Raw genomic sequence first — 27,173 nt, 5'->3', positions numbered from 1 at the left:
TTAAAAATAGGCATTTACTTACACATTGATACAGATAGTGTATGCATGTTGTGTGTGTGTGTGTATCAGCAGAAAAGAATTTCTTCAGTAGGCCCTCCTGCTGAGGAACAGCAAGATACCTTGGTAGACTTTCCTTCTGACTCCAAGTGTGTAGCAAATCGCGGCCATCCCTGGGCCTCCCACTTACCGTCAGCCGGGCTGGGCAAGGATATAGATAGGCGAAGGTCGAGGTTCTGTAGAGCTGGACCTCGAGACAAGGTCCTCTTATTCCTGCCCTCCAGGCTCAGGTGTGTCCCCAGAAAGGCTGGGTACAAGGTGACGACACCATCAGCCTAACGGATGTATTTTGTATTCTGTCCCCAGAGCCTGGTCACTCTCCGTATATTCGGGCAACTCTCCCCAGCAGGCAGCGAGGCTTCGTGATGCCAGGCCTTAAGGGCCGTAGAAAGTCGGGTGCGACCTCTGCTTTCCGGCTGGGGTGCTGTGACGGGGCTTGGCAGTGGGTATAGCTGATGCGCTGCTGATAGCTTATTGCCAGGGAGGCAGGAGGCTTGAGGTGGAGCCAGGAACCTTCCTCCAGAGATGTTGCTAGTTGGTCTGAAGGGGGCAGCATGGAGCTCTGTCCCCTCCCTATGGCTCCTGCATGAGGGCCCTGGGCCAGGTGCGCTAATGCATTGCATCATGGGCAGCGCTGCAGGGCTGGCAGTCACATTAGGGGTCCCTGAGCTGGATGGGCCCATCTCCCTGTCCAGTAGGTGCAAGGGGGCTTGGTGACACTGTGGAAGGCAGCCTCCCTGGAGCCTTACGGCTGCCGGGGGCCAAGGCAGAGTGGACTTTAAGCTGGTGATGGGCTGGTGGCACTGTGGGCTTGGGACCCAGTCAGGCACGGCAGTTTCCTGGCCTGCACTGACTCTGCCCATGCTTTCCTCCTCAGAACCGACAAAACACCTGCTCAGGCAACTCAACGAGAAAGGTGAGTATGTGAGGGTGGCCAGCCATTCCGGTGAGTGGGGGAGGAGGAGCGGAAGCAGTGGGCAGCCTGCGGTGTGACCTGGGGGCAGGGGGATTGTCAGAATAGTATAGAGGGGACTCTGCCTCCGTTCCCTCTGGAAGAGGGCCTCATCCCTGACTGTCTGAGGAGAGGGGCTGGAGCTCTCCCCAATGCACAGGGCTCTTGCCCTTTCCTCGGGAAATAGCGGGCACAGACATGCACTGCTCTGCGACCCTGGTCTCCTGATCTGTCAGTGATTCTTTTTAAAGCCCAAGAGACTAGGTGAGGGTTCTAGGAGCAGGAGCCCCCAGAGAGGCCTTCCCCACGGGGCTGTACAGAGGTCTGTCTCCTGCTTACTGATCTCTTCCTCTTCTCTGCCCCTCGCCCGTGTGCTGGGGACCTGGCGGCGATGTCCGCAGCCCGAGCAGCAGGAATGAAGGTAAAGGCCAGTGGGAGGAGGGGACTGGCTAACAGAGGCGGGTGGGACTGCCCGGGTCATCCCTCTGGCCCCGTCAGCCCTCATTGTCTTCATTCATTCAACAAATGCCTACTAATCACCTACTGTGTAACAGGCTCTGTGGCATAGGGCCACAGAGACGAATAAGACATGGGCCTTGCCCTGGGGACCCTTTGGCACCCTCTTCCTAGAACAGCACCCTGCTGAGGTCCTGCCCAGCGTGGACCTGCTCAGATTTCCCTCTCTCTAGGGTAGACAGGCAGGCAGGCCTCTTTGGGTTCTGAATTTTTTCTACAAGATCCCAGCCTTTCTACCATAATGCCCACTCCTTCCTGGACCCCATTGGAGACCTGAGTTGGGCATCTAGATGTGACTTTCTGTGTGAAGCATCCCCACCCCCAGCTGCCTGCAGGAGGAGGGGAGGTTGCCCAAGATGCTGGTCACGAGGGGCTCTTGTGCTCTGAACAGCATGCAGGCAGTGCTGGCACCCTCCTGGACTTTGGGCAGCCCTCCGGTAGTCAGGGCCTGCAGCCGGAGGCTGAAGGGGCTGCTCAGGAGGAGGAAGAGGAGGAGGTGGTGGAAGAGGAGGAGGAGGAGGAGGAGGAGGAAGAGCAGGCCTTTCAGGTCTCTCTGGAGGATCTGGCAGGGCATGAAGGCAACGAGAAGGGGTCTGGGCCGGAACCCCCAGGCTCAGAGGAGGAGGAGGAGCAGGAGGAGAGCCTGGCGGTGGCGGAGCAGGTAGCCGACTTTGCCAGCTCCTTGCTGGCCGCCCTCCACTGCTGGCACTATCGGGCCAACGCTTTACTTTTCTCCCGGGGCGCTATGGTGAGGTGTCTCTTCGAGCTCCCTTCCTCCCTGCATGCTCCCTGGCATGTGCATGCCCACCCAAGGACCCCCTCTGCTGCCCTCCACACCCTACCCTGCCCTGGTTTTACTCCTCCCCTCAGCACTTCTTAATCCCCTCGCTCGCTGTCACACCCTGGTGAGCCCCTGGCATGCTCTGTTCCAGTACTGGACACTAATCAGTATAACGCCCAACAAGCATGATAAGTGGGGTGGGGCAATGGGGGTGGGGAGAAGCCAGCTCACAGTGGGGCTGGAATGGTCGAGTCCACTTTGTCTGGACAGAAAGGTGGGCTGGGCTTTTCTGAAGCCACATGCCTGACAAGGCTTTCTGCAGCCCCAGGCCTGGCGGTTCAGGTTGGCTCTGGAATGGCTCGGGTCCAAGGCTGGCTCTTAGCTCAGCCCAACCCCTTGGGGTGTGGGAGGCACTGCCCATGTTGGGATGCAGAAGGGATCAGCTTCCAGTTATCTTGGAGTTGATGACTGACTCTGCCTCTGCAGGGAAAGGGGCGCAGGGAGTCTGAAGGCTCCAGGAGCAGCAGAAGGCCCAGTGGCCAGTCTCCAACCAGTGCTGAGAAGTGCATGAGCTTTGAGTCCGCTTCTTCCCTGCCAGAGGTAAGCGACCAGCAGGTGGCATGGGGATAGTAGGAAGTGCTTGGAGTCCAGATTTCCAAGTCTGCAAGTAGGGCTTTCAGGCGTAGGCTCTTCCCATTGAGCCCGTGGGAACAGAGATTCCCCACCTCCCAGGACTCTCAGCCCTGCTGGAAGCCCATTTGGCCTGGGGGTGTGTGGTGTGGTGAGCTGACCACCCCTTTCAATGAATTAGAAAAAGGCACATGCAGTCCTACGGCCAAGGGCACACAGCTGGTGGAAATGAACCAGATATTAGCTCCCTTGGCTAGGCCACCTTGTATGGGTTACAAGGCCTGTCCCTGCCAGCCTGCCAGACATTGAAATCACACCTGTGGTCACCTGGGCAAAGGGTAGGGAATTGCTATCTATTGGACACCTCCTCCGTCAGTGATGTTATTTATTCCTTCTCTTTGCCACGACGACTCTAGAAGGAAAGGGCTCCCAGGGGCCGATGGCGAGAGGTTGATGGTGTGCCTGATGCTGAGCAGCTTCTGAGGGACGGGGCCAAGATCAGACCTGGGGCTCAGACTCGGAGGCCCACTCTCCTCCTCCTGCCCTATGCTGTCTGTAGGTTGTGGAAAGCAGAGTCCTTCACTTTCCCAGTTATAAGGGAAAGATTGTGAGCTATGGCCTGGACCCCATGTTGGACTCCACAGCCAGGACTGAGAAGCCTGGATGATACTGGATAGGAATGTAGCATGATGTCTTGGCTTGAGCTGCTATAACAGAATCCTTTATTGCTACCTGGGTAGCTTAGTTATTGCTCACGGTTTTGGAGGCTGGAAATTCTAAGGTCAAGATGCCAGCAGACTCTGTTGAGGGCTTGCCCTCTGCTTTGTAGATGGTGGCTTCTTGCTGTGTCCTCATGTGGCAAAGGGGCAAGGAAGCTCCCGCGAGCCTCTTTGGTAAGGGATCTGACCCCATTCATGAGAATGGAGCCCTCATGATCTAATTTCCCAAAGGCCCCACCCCTCATTACGATCACACTGGGTGTTATCCTCCACATACCAATTTTATTTATTTGTTGGTTTTTGGTTGTTGTTTTTTTTTGAGATGGAGTCTTGCACTGTCACCTGGGCTGGAGTGCAATGGCATGATCTTGGCTCACTGCAACCTCTGCCTCCCAGGTTCAAGCGATTCTCCTGTTTCAGCCTCCCAAGTAGCTGGGATTACAGGCGTGCACCACCATGACCAGTTAATTTTTTGTATTTTTCGTAGAGATGGGGTTTCACCATGCTGGCCAGGCTGGTCTTGAACTCCTGACCTCAGGTGATACGCCCACCTCAGCCTCCCAAAGTGCTGGGATTACAGGTGTGAACCACTGTGCCCGACCAACACGTATCGATTTTAGAGACACAGACATAAAAAGATAAAAGAAACAAACAAATAAAAAAATATAGAAAAACATAAAAAAAGAGAGACAGACATTCAGACCACAGCAAATGGGGTGTCCAATAATAACAGAATGAGAACCACCCATTAAAAAGTTTAAAAGAAGCAGATGAAATGTTAGTAGTATATCTAACCCAATATATATAGAATATTAAATTTTAATATGTAATCAACATAAAAAGTTATTGACATGTTTTATCCCTTTTTTTAATTCGGAGTCTTTGCAATCTGATGTGTATTATACCCCAAGAGCAGGTTTCCATTGGCCTAACCCCATTTCAGGTGCTCAGAAAGCCACAGTGGCTGGTGGCTCCCATGTTGAACAGTGCAAGTCTAGAGCGTGGGTGTTGCTCTGCAGATTCTGGACTAGAACAGATGGAATTAGGTCCGATCTCAGAATTCAGTGTTTGCTCTTATCATCTCCCTAAAGACCACCCTGGAAAACTGTGTGTGTCAGCCAGTTTTGTGGTTCAAATTACCTGCAAGGTGGTCAAGAGCGAATTGTCAAGTTTGCTTTCTTCCTTGCCCATTTCCTGGGCATATGCAGTTGTGCTGGGCCCACAGGTGTGGGAGGAGCCACATTCCCGGACCTCGTCCTCTGACGGGATTCCAGTATGTGGCTGTGTCGCTCTCTAGACCCTAATCCACATCAGAGGGCCTGTCCCTTGAGAAAAATAGAAATGGCCTCTCATGTTGCATGGGTCTGGGTTTGAAGCCGAGAACCTCCAAGTGAGGAGACTCCAGGGCTTCAGGGAACTGCCTCACCCTCGGCCATGCTGGTTCCATGGCACCGTGAGAACCAGCCCCTGGGAACCGGGGGTGGTGAGCAACCCACTCTTGTGTATTCCCACCTTGTCCCTGTAGTTCCCAGGCTGGCTGCCACCCAGACATCTCCATCCTGCCTCATCTGCATTCTTTGTGTTTTCCTTGGTTTTGAGGACATGGGCCCAGCAGCCCCGCTGCAGGGTGACTAAAAGGACGCAGGCATGTTCCTGTCTCTAAGGACTTAAGGCCCTACTCCTCAGACGTGCTTGTTCTGATTGCCTTGGGTCCCCTAAACTGCAGGTCCCTGTCACTGGGCCTTGAGCAGGCCATGCTGTCCCCTTGTCTCCTAGGTCCCATGGAGGAGGCTTTTTATTCATGTGAGCTTTTTCTGCTGTGTTTCAGGTTGAGCCAGACTCCGAGGCTGGGAGCGAGCAGGAGGTATTTGCTGCTGTGGAAGGGCCCAGTGCCGAGGAGATGCCTTCAGACACAGAATCTCCAGAAGTCCTGGAGACACAGCTTGCCTCCCACCAGGGGCTTCTGGGGATGGACACCCCGGGTGACATGGTGGACTTCATGGCAGCTGAGAGCACTGAGGACCTTAAGGCCCTGAGCAGTGAGGAGGAGGAAGAAATGGGGGGTGCCGCCCGGGAGCCTGAGAGCCTCCTGCCACCCTCTGTGCTGGACCAGGCCAGCGTCATTGCAGAGCGGTTTGTCAGCAGCTTCTCCCGGCGGAGCAGCGTGGCGCTGGAGGACAGCAAGTCCAGTGGCTTTGGGAGCCCGCGGCTGGTCAGCCGGAGCAGCAGCGTGCTCAGCCTGGAGGGAAGTGAGAAGGGCCTGGCCCGGCATGGCAGCACCACAGACTCCCTCAGCTGTCAGCTCTCCCCGGAAGTGGACATCGGTGTGGGGGTGGCCACAGAGGACAGCCCTTCTGTCAATGGGGTGGAGTCCCCAAGCCCAGGCTGCCCAGTGGAGCCCGACCGGTCTTCCTGCAAGAAGGAATCGGCGCTCTCCACCCGAGACCGGCTGTTGTTGGACAGGATTAAGAGCTATTACGAAAACGCGGAGCACCACGATGCGGGCTTCAGCGTCCGTCGCCGGGAGAGCCTCTCCTACATCCCCAAAGGACTGGTGAGAAACTCAGTCTCCAGGTTCAACAGCCTGCCCCGGCCAGACCCAGAGCCGGTAGCTCCAGTGGGGTGCAAGAGACAGGTGGGCTCCCGGCCGACTTCGTGGGCCCTGTTTGAGCTCCCAGCACCAGGCCAGCCGGGCACAGGGGACCCACCTCCCATCACAGATGCTGAGTTCCGTCCCTCTTCAGAAATTGTTAAGATCTGGGAGGGAATGGAGGCATCTGGGGGGAGCTCTGGGAAGGGACCAGGCCAGGGCCAGGCCAATGGCTTTGACCTGCACGAGCCGCTCTTTATCCTGGAGGAGCACGAGCTGGGAGCCATCACGGAGGAGTCGGCCACAGCCTCCCCGGAAAGCGCCTCTCCCACTGAGGGGCGCAGCCCGGCCCACCTGGCCCGTGAGCTGAAAGAGCTGGTGAAGGAGCTGAGCAGCAGTGCCCAGGGACAGCTGGTGGCCCCACTGCACCCCCGCATCATGCAGCTCTCCCACATGATGGACAGCCACACGAGTGAGTGCGTCAAGAACAAGGTCTATCAGCTGGCCCGCCAGTACAGCCTCCGGATCAAGAGCAACAAGCCAGTGATGGCCAGGCCACCACTGCTGTGGGAAAAGGCGGCCCCTGAGAGGGACGGGAAGAGCCCCACTGTGCCCTGTCTGCAGGAGGAGGCTGGAGAGTCACTGGGCGGCAAAGGTATGACCGGAGTGGCAGGTGGGCCCTTCCCCAGGTCTAGGGACTGAAGAGCCAGGAAGGAGCCAGTTGGCCCCTGGGAGAAAGTGACCTCTAAGGAGCTTTACCAAAGGGAGAAGCTGGATCCTGGGCACCAAGGGCACAGGGTGAGCCCTGGCAACCAGTCCAGTGCTCTGAAGCCAGTGCTTCCGATGCCCTCTACTCTGGCCCTTCCCGTCCAGCAGAGGCTTTTGGAGGAAGCGTGGCCCAGGCCCCTCCTTGCCAGGATGGGGGCGGACGTTTTCCCCTCTTCCTTTGACTCCTCAGCCCCTTCCACCGCCTTTTCTTCATTCTTCCCGTGGCCCTTCACGAAAGGGGCTGTGGATGGCAAATGAGATTTCTCTCCTATCGCACCCCAAACCCCAACAGCCAGCCTTGCCTGGAAAGTGAGTTGGGGGCCCTCCTGCCCCGAGAGCCTTCCTGACCCGGGCTTCAGGCAGCTCACTCTCTCCTTGCAGGTAAGAGGAAGCCAGCGCTGTCTCTCCACGACTGTGACCAGCAGATGGCCCGGGAGTACAGCCCTCCCAGGCCCTCCTCGGCTGGGGACACGTCGCCACGGCGTTTCTCCTTCAGCCCGTCCGCCGTTCGTCAGAGGACCACCTCGCCTGGGGGCCGGCCCTCCGCCCGGAGCCCCCTCAGCCCCTTCGACACGGAGACCTTCATCTGGCCCGACGTCCGCGAGCTCTGTTCCAAGTATGCCTCGCACGATGAGGCACGCCGAGCAGGGGGTGGCCGGCCCCGAGGCCCACCCGTCAACAGGAGCCGCTCAGCGCCAGAGAACATGGTGGAGCCGCCTCTGTCGGGCAGGGTGGGCCGCTGCTGCAGCCTGAACACCAAGAGGGGCCGGGGAGGCGGAGAGGCCACCCAGTCCCCTGGGCCTCTGTCTCAGAGCAAGCCGGACGGAGACGAGGCCCTGTATGTCACTGCAGACCTCACCCTGGAGGACAACCAGCGGGTGATTGTCATGGAGAAGGCACCCCTTCCTGGCCCCACTGCGGGGCTGGAGGAGAGCAGTGGCCAGGGACCAAGCTCGCTAGTGGCCCTGGTAGGGCAGGGCCAGGACTTCCAAGAGTCGGCAGAGTGTCAGCTGAAAGAAGAGGGTCCCAGGGACCCAGCAGACCCAAGCCAGCAGGGCAGAGTGAGAAACCTGAGAGAGAAATTCCAGGCCTTGAACTCTGTAGGTTGATGCTGACTCTAGGAGGAGGGAGGAGTCACGTTGGCGAACCTGCGCATCCTTCCCTGGGCTCATGGAGCCCCTGCCCAAGACCCCTGGGCGGGTGGAAAGGCTGTCTCCCGCGCCCTCTGGAAAGGATGCTCCCGTGCGCAGGGGCTCTCCTGCCTGTGCCACATGCTGGTGCTCCCCTGGGGCTCGGGGCAACCTTCCATAGGCCCAGATGAGCCACTCACCTGTGAGGCCGGTGTGGCCGCTTCCCTTGTAAATAGTTCTTCTCTAGTAAGAAGCCAAATATTTAAGCTCACCTCTTCCCAGAGAGAGCAAGCTGTGCTCAGGCCTCTGGCATTGACTGGCCATGGCCACGGCCAGACAGAGGAGCCCACCCCCGGGGAGACTCAGGCAGTGGCCTGGAGAGGCTTTGCTCTGTAACTGTACCTTTTCTTAGGGCCCAGGCAGGAATGAAGCCGATAATTTATTGCTTTCCATTCCGTGGTATGATGTGCGTGTACGTGAGCGTGTGGCCCCTGTTTATTCCCCTCCTGCCAAGAATGAAATGGATTCAGTTCAGGTACTTTTGAGGGTTGTTGCACGGACCCTGTGGTTGTCGCTGATGTGCACACATTTCATTATTTACCAATGGTGCAATAACCACTGCTGACCAACCCACTCTGTGTGAACTGCTTCCTGGGCCTGGGTGGGGCAGGGAAGGCAGTTCGTGGGCCAGGGAAGGCAATTCGTGGGCCAGGGGAGGCAGTTCGTGGGGCAGGGGAGGCAGTTCGTGGGGCAGGGAAGTCTTGGGGAGATGGAGACTTGGAAGTCGTTCCTTCCACACTCACTGGTCACCCGGGCTCATGAAACATAAGGCACCCTAGTAGTGGTGAGGGAGGTGGGACAGGAGGATGTGAGGGTGGGAGCTTACTCTCTGCCACTTAGACTCCCATGGGCTTCTCTGTCTAGCAGCAGACTGCTATCCTGTCTGAGGTAGGGGGTCCCACGTGCCAGCCTTTCGCTCTTTTCCCCAAGGGCCAGAGTTGGACTTAAAAAAGGGAGGTGGTGAGGTGGATAGACTGTTTTTCTCATGAGCAGCCATTCCCAGTATCTGGTGGGTGTCCTATATGCCTCTCTCCAGTTCCCAGGAAACATCCTTGAATGGAAGGATTTTTTTTTTTTTTTTTTTGAGACAGAGTTTTACTCTTGTTGCCCAGGCTGGAGTGCAGTGGCGCCATCTTGGCTCATTGCAACCTCCGCCTCCCAGGTTCAAGCGATTCTGCTACCTCAGCCGCCTGAGTAGCTGGGATTACAGGCATGTACCACAATGCCTGGCTCATTTTTTGTATTTTTAGTAGAGATAGGGTTTCGCCATGTTGACCAGGCTGGTCTCGAACTCCTGACCTCAAGTGATCCACCCACCTCGGCCTCCCAAAGTGTTGGGATTCCAGGTGTGAGCCACCTCGCCTGGTTGAAGGCAAGGTTTCTAAACTTGGAGATTAGAAATGTCGTAAAGGTGTCTGTAACGTTAGATGAGGAATACAAGTGCATTTTTATTCCTCTCTTTTTATCACATTCTCAGAAGTGTCTCTGATCCAGAAGAGTTAGGAATGCCTCCCTATTTCATTTGGGTTTTCTGCCCTTTCTCCACAGTGGTCCAGCCTCATTTTGCTCGATTTGTTCTGGCTGGGGCCTGGGAGGCGGAGGCTGCAGGGCCTGGGTGGTAGAGCTGCAAGTGTTCACGCAGGGCTGCTGGGTCAGAGCCCTTCCTGTGAGCCTTCTGACCCAACCTGAAGACAGATCCCTTGAGTCTTACAAGGTCAAGGGAAGATCTGCCAACTGCCCTGAATCGTCTGTGGTCATTTCCACAGTCACTGGCTCCTGCCAGGCCAGTCTCAGGATACAATGCTGAGTAGCCACAAGCGCACTGGACGGTGTGAGGGTCAGGGGACCTGGATTCTTCCCCCAACACACACACAAAATGGAGTCTTGTTCTGTTGCCCCAGGCTGAAATGCAATGGCATGATCTTGGCTCACTGTAACCTCTGCCTCCTGGGTTCAAGCAATTCTCCTGCCTCAGCCTCCTGAGTAGCTGGGGCTATAGGCACGCATCACCATGCCCTGCTAATTTTTGTATTTTTAGTAGAGATGGAGTTTCGCCATGTTAGCCAGGCTGATCTCGAACTCCTGACCTTGTGATCTGCCTGCCTTGGCCTCTAAAAGTGCTGGGATTATAGGTGTGAGCCACAGCACCTGGTCAAGACCCCGAGTCTTATCCCAGCCTTGCCATTAACTAGCTGGGTCACCTAAGCTCTTGCTTTTTCCTCATCTATAAACCGAAAGAGATGGATGATTTGCTGTTTCCCAAAATTCCAACTGGGGCTCTTCAGAGCGTGGGGCTCAGGAAGTTGCAGTTAACCCCTTCCCCAGTCAGGCCTTACATAGCCATCTAGGTGTGTCTGGGAACCTGGCACCAGTTCGGTGGTTCTCACTGGCTGCCCACTGGAACCATCTGGGGAGCCTTTGGAAACTGGCAGTGTTTACAGTCCATCCCCCTAGACCAAGTGAAGCTGCCCTCTGGAGGTGAATCCCAGCCTTAGAGATTCTGGGGATTCTGTGGTCCAGCGAGTGCTGAGACCTGTCCCCAGCTCTGTGGGGAAGGGCCTGGGTTGATCATCGCTTGGAAATGATTTTGCCCTGCAGCAAGCCTTCAAGTGCAAAACTCAGCTTTCCGGGACCCAGGTGCTTGCAGTCATCCCATAAGGCTCCTAGGGACAAGCTAGAGAGTCTGGCTGTCCCTCTGTCTCCATGGTGCCAGCCCTCTGAGACCCTGTTCAGAGGGAGAGGAGGCTAGTCAAGAAACCGAGAGAAATATGGAGCATTATTGATTTATTAGAAAAACTAGTAACTGGGTTTCCTCTGGTTGGTGGAAGCATGGTTGAGCAGGTGGAGGGCAGGGCCCAACGGGCCCCAGGGCCAGCCCCAGATTGCATGGTCAGTGCCCAACAGGGTTGCATTCCTCTGCAGCCGCCACCTCCTCATTTCCTCCCTGAGCTTGTTTGTCCAAGCCACCAAGCCATGTGGTCCCGCTGGCTCCGTCCTCCTCTGGATTCCTGCCCCCTCCCATGAAGCGAGGAATGAGATTCAGGGCCAGCCTCCGGGACCCTGGTTGCCTCCGAAAGGCAGGAAGGAGGAGGGTGTGGAGGAGAGGCTGAGCCTTCCACAGGCCTCCTGTTAGTGGTGCTAGTGGAAGCCGGGTTGGGGAGGGAAGCCCAAGCGCCCTCCACACCTTCCACAGCCAGAGTCCGTTGAGGCCAGGACAAGGGGGAAGGAGAGGGAAGGAGGACTGCCTGACCTCGCCCAGAAGGAGCTTCCTCTGCACTGCCCTGGGGAGGAAGCCTGGTATGCTGGTGTGGACTGGAGCTGTGTCAACCTAGTTTGGGAGTACTGTCAAAGAAAAGACTGCAAAGTAGAATAAGGAGAGGGAAAAAAAAAAAAAGACTTTGCCAGGGCACTAGGAGAGCTTAGCCCTGATGTGGCACAGGGTCTCCCAAAGCTGGGTGCCTGCAATTTTAGTCCAGTTGGTTGAATGTCTTGGGGCCTGGGTGACAGGAGGGATGTTGGGGGAGCTGGCAACAGAATGGTCACATGCAGCTGGCTGCCCTGGACCAGGCTGGGGGACCTGGGGTGGTGAGATGCTAGCTCTTCCACTGGAGCCCTTTCTTGTGTCTGTGGAGGGGCTTGCTGGAAATGCCTCATTTCAGGTGCTGGTTTGGCACACATGCTGGGGGGGAGGCCTTGTCCCTTGGCTCCCGAAAGACTGGCCCAGGGAAACAGGTGAGGGAGATGCTTGCCACCATCTGCCATTCAGCAAGGAACCTGCTCTCTGCCTGAGAGGATAACGTGCCCTCAAGGGCACCAAAGCCCTCTTTATTGCTAGGTGAGTGAAGTCACCTCACTGCCTTGGTTTCCCCAGACACAGTAAGAGGGTGGTGAGTGATACACACTAGATTCCCTGCATAGGGTCATACGCACTGAGGCCAAATGAAGACCTTGGCCACCGGGGCGGGGTGGGAACGTCTGACCTGGGAATATCAGGTTCCATCGGATGATGTCTTCCTTCCTATGGCTCCTGCCTGCTATAGTTGGCGTTACCCGGCTGTGGCAGGACCACAGAGGGGAAGTGATTTCTGCCGGCACTGGTCAGCACTCAGGATTCCTGGAGGAGCTCTTTCTGGATGCCTGCCCCTGTGGCTTCTACCTGAACCTCACCCACTTCTCATCTCCATGCAACTAAGGTCCTTCCCATGGGGAAGGTAATGGAAACTGGGGACCTTTGGTTTCCCTGGGGGAGAATGCCTACTGACCCCCACCCCATTTGACTCCTCTCTTGGACCTAAACCCAGTAGATATTGGGCCAGAGCTGTGTTGCTTTCAGAGTAGAGTAGTTGGGAAATCCTGTGGAATGAGTGGCCTCTCCCTTCCGGAAGTATGACCTGGGCAGCAAGGGGAAGGTCATTCCTGGGGACATAGGTTGCAAAGCCCCTTCTGGTGCTCAGGGATAAAGGGGGGTAGATATTGACCTCTGTACTCATGTGACCGCCCCCCCCCCCCAAGACCTGGGGCCAGGACCTTCTGGAGAAGCTGATCAAGGGCTGCTACACCTTCCTGGCTCTGGCCCTGACATTTGTCCCAGCTGTGCAGAGGCAGCTATGTCACATGAGTGGTAATACCAAGGCATGGCCACGTCTGCCACCCCGAGATGATACCACTTTGCTGTCTGCCCAGCTATTACCCTCTGACCGTCCCAGCGGCAGACAGGATGCAATTGGGCATTTGGCTTTGAGATGCTTTACTGCAGGTGCGGGGATATCCATTTTGTATCTGGGCACCCACACTGTCCCCTAGGGGGCCTGTGTCGGATATTGCTGGTTTGGCTGCTACTGGGAGTTGGGGGAGGGTCCCAGCATTGAGAGGGAGAGCCTTAGGCAGTGTTGTGACATACCTGTCACTCCTTCAGTTCACAGCCCTATCCCCTGGCCACGGCTTTAAATGAATGGTCTGACCTTGCTGCCCCTCCTGGGACTGTCTGGTGGCACAAAGGGTGCTAGAGGCACTCAGCCAGGCCCCGGCAACCGTGGAGGGTGCTTTGATCTGGGGGGAGAAGCAGAGTGGAAGGATGGGGTAGCCCCTGAGGTGAGTGTCCCAGTTCTGCGGAAGCCCAGCGGGGAGGAGGCTGGCAGCACCCAAGGCCCTGACCCAGTCTGGTCCCAGCAGCCCCCCTTAGCCCCTGGCCCAGAGCTAGGGCTTTGTGGCTCTCTCCTCCTGCCCCTCTGGGGCTGGCCGGCATTTCCATTGCCCTCTTCTTTCCCCTTTCCCTGGCTGCCACCAGGTGGGAGGTGACCCCAAGCAAGAATTGTTTTAGGAGCGGGCAGCGTTTGAGAAGCCCCACCAGCCTTCTCCAGCTCTTTTTTTTTTTTTTTTTTTGGTTGGGGGTAAGGGGCTTGCGCACCCTCAGCTCAGGAGGAAGGTGGGAGAGGAGGGCGTGTGCCTCAGAGAACTGTTTCCTGGCCCCCCACCCGGCCTGGAGGCCCCGAGGGCGCCTGAGGAGCTGGGAGTCCCCGTCCCTGGAGCAGAGCTGGTACGGGCGAGGGCATGGAGGGGGCGTTGGCCCGGGAGGCGTGGGCGAAGGCAGCTTCTGCAGTGCAGCGTGGGGCCCAGGGGCCCGGCCCGCGACTCGACAAGCGGGCGGCGGCAGGAGGCGGCTGCGGCCGCGGCGAGGTCAAGGCCAGGATGCCTGGTCCCTGCGCTTCCCGACCCCGCCGTGCCCGCCAGCTCCACCCGCGGGGCCCCCAGCCGCTACTTCTTTTTGGGGAAGAAGCTGAATCTCTTCTCCTTGTCCTTCTTGCCGAGGCTGGCGTCGGGGCCGGAGAGGGCGGGCAGGGGCAGGCTCTGTGCCTTGACGCGGATGCTCTGGGACTCGTTGATGGCGGTGCTCACGCCTTGCAGCCAGGACAGCATCTCCTCCTGCGGGACGGAGGGTCACGGTTGAGTCCGGAGGCCCGCAGGCCCCCACCTCTCGTGCCAGGCAACGATGGGGGGCTCCGGAGACTGCCCCTTCCAAGGGGGCCTCCCAGGCAAGCGGCTTGGGGTCGTCCACCTACCGCTTTGTTAGCCAGGTCTGGGCGAGGAGGCTGCCCGCGCTTACCTCGTCCTTGCCATGGAAGAGCCACTCGCTGCCATTGCTCAGCCTAAGAGGACAAAGGGTTTCCTGTCATGGAGACACTTCTGGAGGGGGCACTGGGCACAGGGCCGGCTCTGATCCCACAATACCGTGAGCCGAACACCCAGAACCCTCCCAGGCCGCCCAGCACTGAGAGGTCAAAGTGTGCACCATCAGCCTCTTTGATTTGAAAACCCCCTGAGGAGCAGCTCAGGCCTGGAATGGGACTCATACAGAGAGCCTCTGCCCTGCCACCAATGCCCAATCAAGCCACCAACTTGGGCTTTCAAAAGCCAGGAAGGCCTCACCTCAGCTTAAAGACGTGCTTCTTCTTCTTGTAGTTGGCAGCAATCTCACAGATGGCATGTCTCAGGGCCAGGGGTTCCTCCCCATGGTAGGGTACCCCCAGGGCCAGGTTCTTGGCATCCTTGTAGAAGGTTAGCTCACTGTTCCTGAGCACACAGTACAGGTTGTTCCACGACCTGCAAAGATGCAGACAGGCAAGTCATCCATCCTGATACGGCATCTCTAGAGTCAATTCCTATAGTGTCACCATTCAAAAAAATGACACCATGTTTGTCCTGATACATAGTAACATGTTTTATTGTTAAAAAAAATCATCTGCATGTAATTTCATACCAAAAATTAGTTATTATTAACATTTTATATATTCCTTCAAGTCTTCACATATTTACTTTTTTTACTATTCACAGATAGCTAAAATTGGGTTATGTATATATTCAATTTTATATCCTGTTTCTAAGCGTAACACTAAATCATGAGTATTTCTCCATATCCTCAAATATTTCCTTTTTTGTTTGTTTCTTGTCGACAGAACCTTACTCTATCACTCAGGCAATGGTGCGATCTTGGCTTTGCCTCCTGGGTTTAAGCAATTCTCTTGCCTCAGCCTCCCGAGTAGCTGGGACTACAGGCATGAGCCACCATGGCCGGCTAATTTTTGTATTTTTAGTAAAGACAGGGTTTCACCACGTTGGCCAGGCTGGTCTGGAACTCCTGACCTTAGGCGATCTGCCCACCTCAGCCTGCCAAAATGGTTACAGGCATGAGCCACTGCACCCAGCCCATATCCTCAAATATTTCTTAAAATAATTTTGAATAACTACGTGGAAGCCTATCACAATCCCTTTATTGATGAACCTTATACTACTGGAAAATTTGTCCATAATTTAAATAGCAATGTGATGAAAAAAAAAATTTTTTTTTGAGATGGAGTCTTATTCTGCTGCCCAGGCTGGAGCGCAGTGGTGCAATCTTGACTAGCTGCAACTCTGCCTCTCAGGTTCAAGTGATTCTCCTGCCTCAGCCTCCTAAGTAGCTGGGGTTTCAGGCATGTGCCACCACACCCTGCTAATTTTTGTATTTTTAGTAGAGATAGGGTTTCACCACATTGGTCAAGCTGGTCTCGAACTCCTGGCCTCGTAATCTGCCCACCTCAGGCTGCTGGGATTACAGGCATGAGCCCAGCCATGATGAACATTCTTACACATAAATCTGTGCCTATAATTCTGATCTTGAGATATATTTCTAGAAGTAGAACTATTAAAACTTAAGACCAACAGTAAAAAATTAACTTTTTAAAGTATTTCTATATCCATTACCGTATTTGATTCTCACTATAGAACTGTGAAGGAATTGAACGGCATTTTGTTTCAGTGATTGTTTTTTGTTTTGATAAGATGTGCCAAGTATAGCGAACTTTTTAAAGGAACACATTTTACAAATAGGGCTCATGTCAACTGGCATGTTTGGTGAGAGCACCAGGCTCATAACTGAACGGCTGGGCTGCCCTGAGCCCTGCGGCACTTCTACAGTAACAGACACTGTTTCCTCCTCCTCCTTTTCATCCCCCTGCTCTGTCTCCCTCCTCTCCTCTTCCCCTTCTCCTCCCTTACTTTTGAAGGCGGGAAGGTGGAGAAACTAGTAGGACACATTGGTAGGAAGTTCTGGAAGGTCAGAGGGAGAAACTGACTCATACAAAGCTGGCTGCAAAGTCATTTTACAAAGCCCCGTTTCTGACTTTGTGTTCAGGGATCTTTCCGCTAGCAGAAAGGCAGTAACTAAGAAGGAGCTGGGTCTTTGGAGAAAGAGCTTGCTTTGAACAAATGACTTAACCTTTCTGAGACTCTGTTTTCCCCCCAGAAAATGGAAACATCAATGTCACAGGGTTGTTGTGAAGATTTTATCAGTCCTAACATAATCCCTGGCACATAGTAGATGCTCAGTAAATGTTAATTTCCCCTTTCCTGATGGACTCTCCATGTAAGCAATAAATAAACCTCTTCAGGGCAATCGGGCCCCTAAATGGTTCCTTTTTGAAATTTGGAATTGCTTTCGTGAGTCCCCCAGACACACACTGCATGCTCATGCTGCCAGCTGTCCCTGGGAATATGGCTGGCTTCAACCTCTTGGTGCTGCTCTATTTCCCTGGGACCCTGGACTGCTGCTAGAAAGAGGAGGCCCCAGGGCCCCAGGCAGAGACAGCCCTAGATACACCAACTCCAAGGGCATGACTGTTTCAGGGTCAGGAAAGGATGCAGCCTTTGAGTCAGTTCCTCAGGGTCACAGAGTCACTGAATGACAGCACTGGAAGGGACCTCCAGAAGGCAGCTGGGCCATGACCCACCCCCATTACTCACATTTTACAGTTGAGGACACTGAGGCCCAGACTGATAAGTGCGGCTCCAACAAGGATGTTGTTAGTGCCAAGACCTACCTAGCCTTTACCTACTTATCCCTAGCCCTGGGATACTAGGATAACAGCTAGTGTTCACCAAGTTCCTACTCTGGGCCAGGAACAGTATCTGTAGTGAAAAGACATACTGTTCCCATCATCTTCTCTCTCCAAATGGGGAAACCGATTTAAAGAGGTTGAGTAACTGGCATGAAGACATAGGGTTTGAACTCAGGACCAGAACTGGAGATGGGCTTTCCCATCATGCCAAGTAGCTCTCGTGGCTGGCCCAGAGGGATGCCCAGGAGCTCTTACAGGCCAGAGGAAGAAGGCACCCCTCCCCCAGCACATGCCCACATCACCAAGGCTCTGCTGGCAGAGAGATCCCTGGGAGCCGCCCACCCTCCCCTCTGCCAGCAGCCTCCCCACACTCACCTGTTGGAAGCCTTCTTGTTGGGTCCCTCCAGGTCGTGCTTGCGGCCCAGGTAGCCTTCCATCTGCACGCTGTGCCCGCGGTCCCGCGGGGCCAGCAGCGTTGCAGGCTCATCACCCTCGCTCAGGGGCGTATCTAGGACCTTAAAGAGGGGCTCCGTGGCAGGCCTCTCGTCCCCAGCAGATTTCTGCCTGTCCTCGTGCTGCCCCGGCGGTGGTGGCTGCTGCAGGTCCTGAGGCCACCTTCCCTCTTCTTCCCCCTGCTCAGGGCATAGGGAGGAGCACACCTTTCTGGGAGCTCTGGCTAGAGACGGCTGTTCTCAGCAAAGCTGGGAACCTCCACCACCCCCACCCCCATGCCTACTTCCTTTCTGCTCCCTGGCCCACCCTGGCTCTCCCACAACCTGCTGTGGGTGCCCACTCACTTCCCTACCCTGCCCATGCCTCTGGCTCCATTTCCACCCCATTCCCCCTTCAGAGAGCTGCAGGGTGGCCTCCTCTCTCCAATCTAAAATAGCAACTGAAGGTTCTCAGAGTGAGCCAAAGGGGCCTGAGTGATTATTTCATTAAAAGGGTACGGGGGTGGGGGCAGGTTCCGATGCTGCTGGCGAAGCTCTGGCCCTCCTTGCTTCAGTCAGACACTCATATGAGGAAAGTTCTGCTGCTAAGACAAGTTCGACAACCACTCATGGTAGAATGTTGAATGGGGACTCTTCTGGTACCTTCAAATTGTGCCTCAAGCCCCAAAACTAAGGGTACCAGGCCCTAAGTCTGCCCCCACCACCTCACAAAGGGAGAACCCAGACCCTCCCTGGCCATCAGCAGGTCTAACAGGGCCTCTCTCCACCATCTGCTGGGAGCTTGCTGGACAAGGCAGTGGTTCCTAACCCTGGCTGCCTTCTGCCATCATCTCAGGTGCTTTTAAAAGAAACATTCTCGGCCGGGTGCTGTAGCTCACGCCTGTAATCCCAGCACTTGGGGAGGCCTAGGCAAGCGGATCACCTGAGGTCAGGATTTCGAGACCAGCCTGACCAATGTGGAGAAACCCTGTCTCTACTAAAAATACAAAAAAATAAAAAATAAAAGAAACATTCTCAGGCTCCACCTCAAGATGCTGAGTTAAGTGGCCAGGGGTCAGCACATTGGTATTTCTTCATGGGATCTAATGTGCAGCAGGATTTGAGAATCCCCCTCATAAGGAGGCACTGCCTTGGGGAACTGCTGTGGTCTTTACCTCCCTGCACCTCCCTGTGGAGACTTGGGGATCCCTGGCCCCTGCCCAAGTCAAGGGAGGGGCCTCCAATGATGCCACAGGGGCCCATGAGAGGGGGAGGCTGACCTGTCATTCCCTGGCTGAGTGTTTCCTTATGCTAGACCTTGCTGATCTGCCCTTCTGCTTGTTGGGCAGAAGAAAGAGAGGGTAGGACAGATTGGGCAGCAGAGGGCAGCCTCCCATTGCCAGGTGGGACAAGAATGGGTGGGTCTCCTCCATGCCAAGTGAGCACCAAGGAAGGCAGCCTCTCTGGAGCTTCTGGCCAGGACCTAGTCCCAAAGGCCTGACTGCTGGGCAGCTTTCAGCAAGAGGTAGGAAGGCCCCCAAGCAGCTGGATGCCTGAATCACCAAGGACATCTTCACCCAGGAGGTCAGAGCCACCTCAGGCAGTCAAGAGACTGCTCCTTTTTCTGCTCCCTCCTCCCTGCCCCAACAGCTGAGGACGGAGGCCCAGAAGAGTGCTGCGGAGGAGAGGGAAGGGGCCAGGAGAGAGTATGGGGCAAACCCGAAATAGAGGATGGGGATGGGAGGATGTGGGCCCCATGCCAGACATCAGATTGAAGCTTTAAACTGAAACAACTGGCTAGACTTTTTATCCACTGAAAGTCACCAGGGTCTGCCTGAGGTGGCCTTAGGAATGGGAAGGGGGCTCCACGGAGATGCTGGAAGGCAGTGGTTGCAAGGAAGGTAAAAGTGATTATGTTTGTATCTCATCAAATTAGGACTGTTCAGGAAACAGGTTATATGTTAGGGTTCCAGTCAGATTTCAAAGAAGGAGTTATGTGGCTGGGAAAGTTTGGAAACCACTGACCTAGTCTAATGCTTTTGACCTATAAGAGAAAACCAGTGCTCAGAGAGGTCAAGTGACTTGCCCAAGGTCACACTGTTAGATAGATCCATATGAGCAGGAGGGGGAGCCCCTGAGAAAGGGAGATCTGGAAAGTCTCACATTCCAGAGACCACCCAAAACATGCACCCTACATATGTTATGCAGGAAGGAATGCCCCAAGACGCCCCTTAAGATCCCCAGTCATCACACACTCTGCAATTAACCTGTCGGAATGTAGCCAGCTGCCTGCTGATAAGGAGGGAAAGAAGGCAAAGGAGAAATTTCTACGAGATATGCAGGTGCAATAAATATCAATACACAACCTTCCTGGAGTGGCGGTAATTAGCAACATCACCATTAGGTAGGATTTGTATCTGACACCCGCCTCTGCAGGTTTATTCCCTGAAAATTAAGGGAGAGTCCCACAAACCTGGGGCAGGAACTGGGTTGAGGGAGAAGGTATAGAGACTTAAGACAAGGCAGGAAATTAGATAAAGGTGGAGATTTGAGACAGAGGCAGGAACTTAAAGAGAGTGCGACGTAGTAAGGGTGGTAAAAACCGCAAGGCAGGACTCTGGAGCTGCTGGCCCATGCAGTGCACTGCCTCTGCCGCTGCCTCACTCTTGCTGTGAATACCGCTGCTTCCCAGCCGGACTCACTGGCTCCTCTCTTGGAGCCTACTTCAATAAACTCCCTGCTCTTTATTTTCCTTCAGTAAACCTTTTGCTTACATTACTACTTGGTCTCTTGGCCGAATTCTCCTAAGTAAGACTAAGAATTGAGGAGTCCGAACTTCCTGGTAACAACAAGGCTAATAGGCATAGGAGGCCGTTTGGAACATGCACTCCCAAAATGGACACACCTGGGCTTTTAGCACATCTTTATGGTGTTCATCATTTCCCACCTTAGTGTCCCCGAGGGCTGTGGCTGGACCACTGTTCTCTTTATGCATCTGGCAGCCTTTGTACCCTCGAGTGTCTACAGTGAGCCAGCATTGGACACAAGGATCTGGAGGCCCCAAAGCCCTGCCTTGATCACCCTGTAGCAGGGAGGAAGGGCAGGAGAAGCAGGGATGGGACTGGAAGCCTGAGCTTGGGGTCCTTCAGTGGATCCTGTGCTCTGACTTGGGTATACATCTGGGGAGGGCCTGTTCTTCCTCCAAGAGGGGCAGGGGTAGGTTCCAGAGGAGGGGACACGGGCTGCACTGCGGCTCCTGTTACCATCAGAGCTCTCTCTGCCCTTGGGTCTCAGAGAAACAGCCATGGCAGATACAGGGAGGGAAGCTTGCCAGACCCTGTGAGCCACGTTTGCCTCTCTTACCCATCCTCTGCTCTCCTGGATTGGTTTTCCTGGAGACCTCTGTGCCCGCATTTTTTTCCCTATACTTCCATTCCATTTTCCTTCCTTTAGAAAAATGTCCTCGGAATACAGAGATGGATTTTGCCAGGATTGACTCCCAACTTAATCCCACCTTCCTTCTGTTTCCTTTTAATGAGTGCCTGGCCCACATTCCTTGGCAGGGGCATTCAGAGGCCATGCCAGTGCGATCAAAAATCATTCGGCTAGGTCACAGGTTGGCTTTGGAAAATGGGGGTTTTCCAATGTATGCAAAGATTTCTTCAGCGTTCCTGACTGCTCATGTAGAGATAATTTAAAATGCATCCTGTCCTCTCCACCCTGAAGGCCAAGGCCAAGAATGAGGGTGAGAGATGAAGGAATTGGGCCTTGGCAGGGCTTCCCTCCCTCTCCGTGACGGGGGAGCGGACACAGGTGAGAAAGGTGGGGTGTAATGAAGGTTGGTGCAGGAGAGAAGGAAGGGGCTTTGGGGACAATCCTTTCTTCCCCTCCTCAGCTCCCAGGAGGCTGGCCAACTCCCTGTAGTGGGACAAGGAGGAGGAACCAAGAGAGGCTGGGGTGAGGGAAGGAGGAAGATGGATTTCTAGAAGGCCCTGTGAGCAGACACCAATCAGCTCTCAGAGCTGGCCTCTTCCCGCTCTCCCATCCAGGACCACCAGCAGAAGACCTCCTAAGAAACCCACCCCTTCCCAGGTGTTGGGTCAGACAGGCCTGGAGTGAGAGTCCCTGGAATTCCACTTGGGGGAAAGGGGAGAACATTCCTGACTCAGTTAGTGGGAATGAGCCCATGACCTACTTCACAGGTGGTTTGTAGCCTTTTAAAATGAGGTCGTGTCTGTAAATTTTGACTCTCCTATGATCCTTCGCCCCTCTATCCACCTCTGCCTCTCTGGGGCTTTGCTGAGCAATTATTGTGGCCAGTGACCTGTGAGGCTAGTGTGAGGATCTCAAAAACCCTCTTGCTCTGGGAGTAACAGCTGCTCAGGACTGAGAAATACGGAAGGGGAATCTCAGCCAGTGGCAGGCAAGGCCTCGGCCCCTCCTTTCTCAGCCATTTTCAGCTGGAACATTCCGAGGCTTGAGACAGGAAGGGGGAAACCCTTTGAACAGGTAAGCAGTGCAGAAGGGCCTGAGGCCCCACCCCTTTAAGGCAGTGCAGAAGCCGCCTGAGGTCCCTCCTCAATGCTTGGAGTCGGGCACTTCGGTGGAGGGGCCCCAGAAGGCAAAGGCAGAGGTCTCCAGGTCCAGCCAAAGACAACGACGTGCTGCTTAGTGGAAGGCTCTGGTAATTCACAAGTGGATTTTACAAAGAGTTCACAACTTTGTCAAGGAAAGACTTCGAGGAAGATTGTACCTAGATACATATATCCAAGAGGTCAAATACTTTTCCGAAGCAGAACCATTTTTTTTTTTAAAGTTACTCTTGGGGTCGGGCGCGGTGGCTCATGCCTGTAATCCTAGCACTTTGGGAGGCCGAGGCAGGTGGATTTCCTGAGCTCAGGAGTTCCAGACCAGTCTGGTCCACACGGTGAAACCCCATCTCTACCAAATACAAAAAATTAGCCAAGTGTAGTGGAGTGCGCCTGTAGTCCCAGTTACTTGAGAGGTTAACACAGGGAATTGCTAGAACCCAGGATGTGGAGATTGCGCCACTGCACTCCAGCCTGGGCAAGAGAATGAGACTCGTCTCTTTAAAAAAAAAAAAAAAGATACTCTTGGGGTTCCCATCTGTCCAGGGAAAGTGCACAAACATCAGAGCAAGCTGGAGGGATGGCCAGTTGCTGCCTGCAGGCTCTCTGCTCCCGGGGGAGTGGGGTGGAGGAGGGAAGGCTGACAAAGCCCTGCAAGTATGTGAGTGTGTATGTAAAGGTCTTTTGTAATTCATAAGAGATAAGGGATTTCCCTGGGGCCTTTTATTTCTAGCCATGCCTCTCGGATGGGTATGTAGGTAGAATCAACAATGGGGGCCTTATCAGGGAAAGGGGTGGGGGAGGCTGGGAATGGGGTTGATGAAGCTGATGTGAGAAAAGAGATTCTCAGAATTCTAGAGCTGGAAAGAGGCCTTGGGGTCATGGGATTCAGCCCCTCCTATCGCAGATAGGAAAACAGGGTTCCAGAAAAACTCAGTGACAGCTGAGATTAGAGCACACAGCAAGTTAGTAGCAGAGCTGGGGTAAGAACCCATGGCCCTGCCTCCCTATCCACACAATGCCTCTCAACGAGAAAGGGCACTGTAGGTGGTGTGAGAAGGCAAGGAGCCAAGTGGCTGCACAGAGACCCACCCATGAACCCCTGGCTGCAAACCTGCAGTGGGAGGGCTGTGGTGCTGACGGAATAGCCCTGCCTCTTTCTAGGCCAGATCCATCAAGGACCTCCCAGCTGACCAGCTGAAACATCCACCCATGCCAACTTCGGCCCCAGTCAGGCTAGCAGCATGGTTTGGGAGGAGGACCCACCTTCCCCAAGCCCCAGGGCTAATAGGAGGGGACGAGATTGGCCAGGGTGGTGGCTCACACCTGTAATCCCAGCACGTTGGGAGGCCAAGGCGGGAGGATCATGAGGTCAGGAGTTCGAGATCAGCCTGGCCAACATGGTGGAACCCCATCTCTACTAAAAATACAAAAGATTAGCTGGGTGTGGTGGCGGGCGCCTGTAATCCCAGCTACTAGGGAGGCTGAGGCAGGAGAATCGCTTGAACCCAGGAGGCGGAGGTTGCAGTGAGCTGAGACCATGCCATTGCACTCCAGACTGGGCGACAGGGTGAGACTCTGTCTCAAAAAAAAATTTAAAGAGGGGACGAAGTGACGGTTCTCCTGCTGCCCCTGTAAGCAGGCCACAGTCTGAGGTGGGGACTGCCTTGCCCGATAGGAGGCGGGATCTACAGACAGAGAGCGCCAGGGGGACGATGCTGGCTACTCCTGTGGCTCAGGTGTAGTTGAGGGACCTGCAGGTTCTGCCCAAAGGCATTGCATATGGAGGTGGAGCTAATCTGAGATTCCCTTCCATCTCTGTGCTGTAAGGCAGGGGCTGCTGCTGGAGCCCTTGGGGTCATCAGGAAGATGCAGATTCCTCCCGAAACACTGAGGGCTGTCACTCACCGGAGCAGGGGACACTCTGAAGGAAGAGTACTGCTGCCTGGAAGAAATTCTGGGTGTCCAGCTGGGGGTGGCAAGGGAGTCTAGGCCGTAAGTGGGGGTGGAGAATTGGGGAGCAGGCTGAATAAGGAAATGTGCTGCCTTTAGTTGTCTGGTTTGGGGAACAGGCAGGGGGAGGTGGTGTCTGAGGAGCTGTGTGTACTGGCTGTGGGATCCTGATGTCAGAAGAGGGCAGGGGACAGGCAGCATTGGTTGCTGGTTGACAGGGATCAATGGAGAAGAGGGCATAGCCTTTTTAGGGCCTCACAGGATTGCAGTCAAATCAACAGGGAGAGGCCACAGGCTCCTAATGGGTGGAGGATGGCCGTTTCAGGGTCTTTGCAGTCTTGCAAAGTCAAGCAGGAGTTTGTGTAAGCTTGACTTTTTAGGGTCCTGCCTTGCTAGGAAACTGCCTTCGGTGGGGGAGGGAGGTGGGTAAGTGTCCTATCTGGGCCAAAGGAGGTGAAGGTGTATGTCCGGGCTCAGCCAGCAGGTGGCGCAGGGGACAGCACACAGGCGAGGAACCCCCAGGCTCCCAGGAGAAACACAACCTGGTTCTGGACCGCAGGGTCTTTTAGAGGTTCTGAAGATGCTCAGCGAACCCGGATGCATTTACAAGCAAAGAACACAGGCGACGGGGTCTTCTCTCTAAAGGTAACGCTGGTCAGAACTAGGGCCTGAGGATGCACCCCAGAAACAGACTGCAGCAATGGGATGCGTCATGCCATGACTGACTTCATGTTAGATCACGTGGAGGATGATGCTTTTAAGAGATGGACTGAGGAGGTGGATGGAGAAAAATGAAGGGACTTAAATGATCACCTACTAGGTGCCAGCTGCTCTAACTACATTGTCTCTTCCAATCCTCCCAGCCTCTCTGCAAGGCCAGGTACTATTACTAACCCTGTGTTACAGATGAGGGAAACTGGGAGTCATAGAGAATGAATGACCCATCCGTAGTCACGTATTAGTGAGGAAAGTTGAGGATGCAGGTCCATCTGGCCCCAAACTCTGTGCTTTTTTGTTTTTTGAGACAGAATCTCACTTTGCTGCCCAGGCTGGAGTGCAGTGGCATGATGTCAGCCCACTGCAACCTCTGCCTCCTGGGTTCAAGTGATTCTCCTGTCTCAGACTCCTGAGTAGCTGGGACTACAGGCGCCCACCACCACGCCTGGCTTTTTTTTTTTTTTTTTTTTTTTTTTTTTTTTTTTTTGAGATGGAGTTTCCTTCTTCTGCCCAGGCTGGAGTGCAGTAGCATGACCTTGGCTCACCGCAACCTCTGCCTCCTGGTTCAAGCATTTCTCCTTTTTCAGCCTCCTGAGTAGCTGGGATTACAGGCATGTGCCACCACACCCAGCTAATTTTTGTATTTTTAGTAGAGACAGGATTTCTCCATGTTGGTCAGGCTGGTCTCGAACTCCCAACCTCAGGTGATCCGCCTGCCTTGGCCTCCCAAGTGCGCAGGGGACTGCACACAGACGACAAACTCCCCAGGTTCCCAGGAGAAACACAACCTGGCTTGGGACCACAGGGTCACCATAAGCGTAAGCCACCATGCCCGGCTGCTTTTTGTATTTTTTAGTAGAAATGGGGTTTCGCCATATTGGACAGGCTGGTCTCGAACTTGTGATCTTGTGATCTGCCCTCCCAAAGTGCTGGGATTACAAGCGTGAGCCACCATGCCCCGCCTCTGTGTTCTTACGAAATCCTGCTGCAAGAGGGGAGACCTGTGTCCTCACTCCAGAGGAAAGCACCTGTCCGATGCAGTTTACAGTCTAAATGAGATGATCCTGGCTTATGTGAAACATGTGGCTGATTGACAGAGGCAGCACAATCATGTCAGAGCTGGAAGAGGAGCTTGAGACCAGACAAGACCCAAAACTAGATGCCTTAGGCAAACAAAGAGTGCTGGTGACTGTGGGGTTCCAGGAGCTGGCCACTCTGGCAGCCAAGTGTTGTCCTCTCCCGATGTCTGATGTCTCAGCCCTTGTCCTCTTGTTGAGAATGGCTGTCACTGGATGGGTTGGAAAGGCTGTTCAGAAGACAGTTGTTTGCAAGAGAAGAAAAAAATATGAGAGCAGCCAAAGAGATGAAGAGATGGCAACTTAAGCTGGGCAGAGACAGATGCCTTAAAGGAGAAAGCAGAGGCTGTTGTTGAACAAGGGGAAAGAGTATGGTGGGGAGCTGAGGCTGGGATGCATGCTGAGCAGTGCCCTGGATTGAAGGCTGAGGGATGGGGAGGGGCTCTTATGAGAAATGGAGCAGGGAAGCAGTGCAACACTGCACCCCAGAGTCCAGCTGTCTGTACCGAGACGGCAACTAGGGGGCTGGGCAAGACAACAGGAAAGGATGCAAGGCAGAAGGCCACCTAGTAAAGTGAATGGAAGGAAAGGGGAATGGCAGTGTGCAGGGTCCCCTCGGACAGTAAGGAGAAACCTGGTCCAATGTCACCAGGGCATGTGGAGAGAAGGAGGCTTGCTTGGGAGCTGTCTTCACTGTGTCCACCACCTTTGTGGCCTCTTCAGGTCCCTGGCCTGGAGGAGCTGCCGGCTGCTTAGTCGCTTGGTGGCCCTGAGCCAGCCAGTCAGCATTAGAAAGACTAGAGAGAGTTAGAAGATGCTGATTCCGCCATCCAGATCTGCCACCCAGTGGTCACGTCATCCACTTCAAACCCATTTCTGAGACGCCTCCAAAGGTAACTGAGTCATCCGGAGGCCATCAGTATCTAGGATGTTCTGAAACACAGCTTGAAAGGGAGAACTCAGAAAGAGTCTTCAGAGCAGAGGGGCCAGGAATATTCCATCTGACTACAGCAAAGAGAAAGGGACATGGCCAGCAGCAGGCAGGTGTTCAGACAGAGCCTACGGTAGGTTTCTCCAGGGAGCCAGGCGCAGTGCCAGTGTGCAGGCAGACACACCCCTGCCACGCTGACTCAGGCATCCTGGGTAAACAGGGACACGCCCAGGTTTTGGGGAAAACTGTGACGTTGTTTCCAGCTGGGTCTGCCCATTTAACAAGCATAGGATTTGCATTCGCCGCAAAATGTCTGAAAGAGTAGCAGGAAGAGTAGGAAAGACTGGGAGAGCTTGTTCAGGCGAGAAGAAACACAGCTGCTGTCTCCACACCCACATCC

General features: G+C 54.7%; 2 protein-coding genes across 8 annotated transcripts in view; one reads left to right on the top strand and one right to left on the bottom strand.

Annotated features, from left to right (window-relative positions):
- Positions 1 to 8,776, top strand: part of PLEKHG3 (pleckstrin homology and RhoGEF domain containing G3) — a 42,694-nt gene extending 33,918 nt beyond the window's left edge. For 2 of the 5 annotated variants that reach the window (XM_074393129.1, XM_074393130.1), the window contains 7 exons: positions 364 to 453; positions 935 to 973; positions 1,411 to 1,430; positions 1,917 to 2,273; positions 2,793 to 2,906; positions 5,484 to 6,900; positions 7,395 to 8,776. In XM_074393129.1, the coding sequence (XP_074249230.1) occupies positions 364 to 453; positions 935 to 973; positions 1,411 to 1,430; positions 1,917 to 2,273; positions 2,793 to 2,906; positions 5,484 to 6,900; positions 7,395 to 8,122 (2,765 nt within the window). In that variant the 3' untranslated portion in view covers positions 8,123 to 8,776. The remainder of the gene's footprint in view (positions 1 to 363; positions 454 to 934; positions 974 to 1,410; positions 1,431 to 1,916; positions 2,274 to 2,792; positions 2,907 to 5,483; positions 6,901 to 7,394) is intronic. The other 3 variants (XM_039468814.2, XM_003924428.4, XM_010335150.3) reach the window with 2 other exon arrangements.
- Positions 8,777 to 10,970: 2,194 nt separating this feature from the next.
- The window catches only part of SPTB (spectrin beta, erythrocytic), a 138,967-nt gene continuing 122,764 nt past the window's right edge, over positions 10,971 to 27,173 (bottom strand). For all 3 annotated transcript variants that reach the window (XM_074393126.1, XM_074393127.1, XM_074393128.1), the window contains exons 33-36: positions 17,452 to 17,708; positions 14,630 to 14,803; positions 14,307 to 14,349; positions 10,971 to 14,125 (exon numbers count right to left, since the gene is read on the bottom strand). In XM_074393126.1, coding sequence (XP_074249227.1) covers positions 13,958 to 14,125; positions 14,307 to 14,349; positions 14,630 to 14,803; positions 17,452 to 17,708 — 642 coding nt within the window. In that variant the 3' untranslated portion in view covers positions 10,971 to 13,957. The remainder of the gene's footprint in view (positions 14,126 to 14,306; positions 14,350 to 14,629; positions 14,804 to 17,451; positions 17,709 to 27,173) is intronic.

Source organism: Saimiri boliviensis, chromosome 2 (assembly GCF_048565385.1).
Source record: "Saimiri boliviensis isolate mSaiBol1 chromosome 2, mSaiBol1.pri, whole genome shotgun sequence".
Lineage (NCBI taxonomy): Eukaryota > Metazoa > Chordata > Mammalia > Primates > Cebidae > Saimiri > Saimiri boliviensis.
This window is presented reverse-complemented; position numbering and strand designations above follow the sequence as displayed.